Below are 675 nucleotides of genomic sequence, written 5' to 3' on the forward strand. Positions count from 1 at the left end.
TCCCAGTTGCGCTGCGCGGAGTTGAACCCCAGTAGGAGCAGCAGCCAGGAGAGGACGACTTTGCCTGACCTCGTTTGCGCTTCGAATATGTTCAAATTCCTCAAGTTTTGCTCCCTAAAATCTCCGAACTCATGGTGAAGAGAAAGAAGACGCCGTCTGCTTCCGAAGAGCTCGAGAATGGGTAAGAGTGCGTGAGAAACAAGCACTTCAGATAGAGGTCGAATGCGCGAAAGATTTGCGTTGTCGTCTGTCGTTTCTGCAGGGCGCTAAAGTGAAGGCGCTCGCGCTTGAATTTCAAGGTAAATAAAGGGCTCGCTCGCAACCAGAGCCACGCGAAACTACACAAAAAAGGAGGCTGGGGTGAAAGCGCGGTGTGTGTTTTCGGTCACGTTCATTGAATAGTCGAAGGGTTGTGTTTCGACGCGTTTTGTCGGGACGGTGAGAGGGGATTTGAAACAAACAGCGGCGGCCATGTTGAGTTGAGCGGAATGTCGTCTTTCCAAGTTGATCGCTGTTTTGCGAATGTTTGCGATTATGCTTCGTTTGTGTTTGCGCAGGATGACAGTGGGCCAAGGGGGCGGTTCGGGAGTCGAGGGGCCGAGCAAACCGGACCGAAAGCCCGACGGAGGTGAGGATGGAGAGAGCGCAGATCAGGCGAGCGAGGAGACGAGTACA

The 675-nt window shown here is 53.3% G+C and overlaps 1 protein-coding gene across 1 annotated transcript in view; it reads left to right on the top strand.

The window, feature by feature from the left end:
* Nucleotides 1–11: 11 nt before the first annotated feature.
* LOC107577064 (protein cramped-like) overlaps nt 12–675 on the top strand; it is a gene marked incomplete at its 3' end in the record, with an annotated part of 21119 nt that continues 20455 nt past the window's right edge. The window contains exons 1-2 of the mRNA XM_016263178.1: nt 12–181; nt 558–675. Of these exons, the coding sequence (XP_016118664.1) occupies nt 132–181; nt 558–675 (168 nt within the window). The remainder of the gene's footprint in view (nt 182–557) is intronic.

Source organism: Sinocyclocheilus grahami, unplaced genomic scaffold (assembly GCF_001515645.1).
Source record: "Sinocyclocheilus grahami isolate Dianchi unplaced genomic scaffold, SAMN03320097.WGS_v1.1 scaffold5012.1, whole genome shotgun sequence".
NCBI lineage: Eukaryota > Metazoa > Chordata > Actinopteri > Cypriniformes > Cyprinidae > Sinocyclocheilus > Sinocyclocheilus grahami.